Genomic DNA, 1728 nt, shown 5'->3' with positions numbered 1-1728 from the left:
GTGTGTGTGTGTGTGTGTGTGTGTGTGTGTGTGTGTGTGTGTATGTATGTGTGTGTGTGTGTGTGTGTGTGTGCGCGTGTGTGGGTCTCCAGGCCCTACATGTCCATGGGTTCACTGCGGGACCAGGTGATCTACCCAGACTCTGCGGAGGACATGGCCGCCAGAGGCATGCGTGACAAGGACCTGGAGGCCATCTTGGACATAGTCAACCTCAACCATATTGTCACCAGAGAGGGAGGTAGGATAAGTAACAAAAACAGTTCCACACAGATGTGAGCTGTGTGTTTACAAGCGACAGGCTGAAGGAAACTGCACAGAGGCTTAAAATAGGGAACGTTTTCTGACAACTGAACATCTGGACAAAGTACACTAAACAACTATCATTAAATACAAAACAAACAAAATAACTATCAGATAAAACAACAATCACCAAAATAAAATACACAAATTAACCCATCACCAAAATAAAAAAACAAAGTGTCCATTAGCTTTTATAAATCCAAGTCTAATTCAATACTATTGAAATAATCATTACAGGTCATAAAATGCAACTCAAATCCTTTAAAGTTTGTAAACTGTATCAGCAGCTGTCTTGGTGTTTTGTGGTAAACACAGCGGGTTCTGCATCTGAAGCTTGACCTTGTTGCACTCAGGTATTACTTGTGTTGCCCAAACTTGAGTGTGCAGCTAATTGGCAGCCGCCCTTCTCTCATTGACAAACAAACAGGCCTATTGTTGAGAACCAACTGCTGTACGAAGCTTAGAGCCGCAAGAGGGCTTAATGTATCAATGGCTGCACTGTGAAAACGATGAGAAGTTTCTTCACCACACGCGCAGATGAATTGGCACATATGCAGTGGCGGACGTCGGCACGTATGCGATATAACCCGACTGCCAAGGATTGTGCGTTTCATCTTTAGAAAGATCACACACTGTCCTGCAGGAGAAAGCAATCATCAGTGCTGTTCCCCTCCTTTGTGATGGCTGTTCGTTAAATAGGTCCGTGCGCTTTCTTTCCGTTGCGCTGATAAGGTTTTAATGCCCTACGTGCTGACATCTCCATCCTGATATGGATGCAACTGGAAAACATTTTTGCTCTCATTTATCTTTAGTCCCAAAAAAAAATCACCACCTTTACACAACATCTTGGCAGCAAGCGATCTCAAGGTTAACGTCTTCTTCTCGTCCAGGCTGGGATACCGAGCTGGACTGGAAGGACGTGCTGTCGGGAGGCGAGAAGCAGAGGATGGGCATGGCTCGCATGTTTTACCACAAGTAAGGAGAAGCAGCGTCATTGTTGTTTAGCCATCATACGCTCGACATACAACAGACCTGGAGGGTAAACTGCCAACTTCACCTCTGACATTTTTTTAATCCACGGGTCTGCACCGTTGGTCGGCCCACTGCTTGTATTTTAGCTATGTTATTTTTCTAACTTTTCGTGTGTGCACATGAGCTGACTACATGAGCAGTCTCATTATTTACCGGCTGTGTGGATAGCAATTATCAAAAACTTTTCCTTTGTGTGTGTCAGGCCTAAATATGCCCTGTTGGACGAGTGCACCAGTGCTGTGAGCATTGACGTGGAGGGAAAGATTTTCCAGGCTGCCAAGGACGCCGGCATCTCTCTGCTCTCCATCACACACAGACCTTCCCTGTGGTAAGAAACAGAAAAAGTTCTAGTTTATTCAGTTAAAAAAAAAAAAAAAAAAATATATATATATATAT

At 44.2% G+C, this 1728-nt stretch overlaps 1 protein-coding gene across 1 annotated transcript in view; it reads left to right on the top strand.

Annotated features, from left to right (window-relative positions):
* Positions 1 to 1728, top strand: part of abcd2 (ATP-binding cassette, sub-family D (ALD), member 2) — an 18602-nt gene that overhangs the window by 12122 nt on the left and 4752 nt on the right. Inside the window, exons 7-9 of the mRNA XM_023422942.2 lie at positions 93 to 238; positions 1191 to 1275; positions 1535 to 1660. Of these exons, the coding sequence (XP_023278710.1) occupies positions 93 to 238; positions 1191 to 1275; positions 1535 to 1660 (357 nt within the window). The remainder of the gene's footprint in view (positions 1 to 92; positions 239 to 1190; positions 1276 to 1534; positions 1661 to 1728) is intronic.

Source organism: Seriola lalandi, unplaced genomic scaffold, assembly GCF_002814215.2.
Source record: "Seriola lalandi dorsalis isolate HSWRI2012SDOR001 ecotype SW California unplaced genomic scaffold, Sedor1 jcf7180002054688, whole genome shotgun sequence".
NCBI lineage: Eukaryota > Metazoa > Chordata > Actinopteri > Carangiformes > Carangidae > Seriola > Seriola lalandi.
The sequence above is the reverse complement of the archived record's forward strand: the minus strand, read 5'-3'. Positions and strand labels throughout refer to the sequence as shown.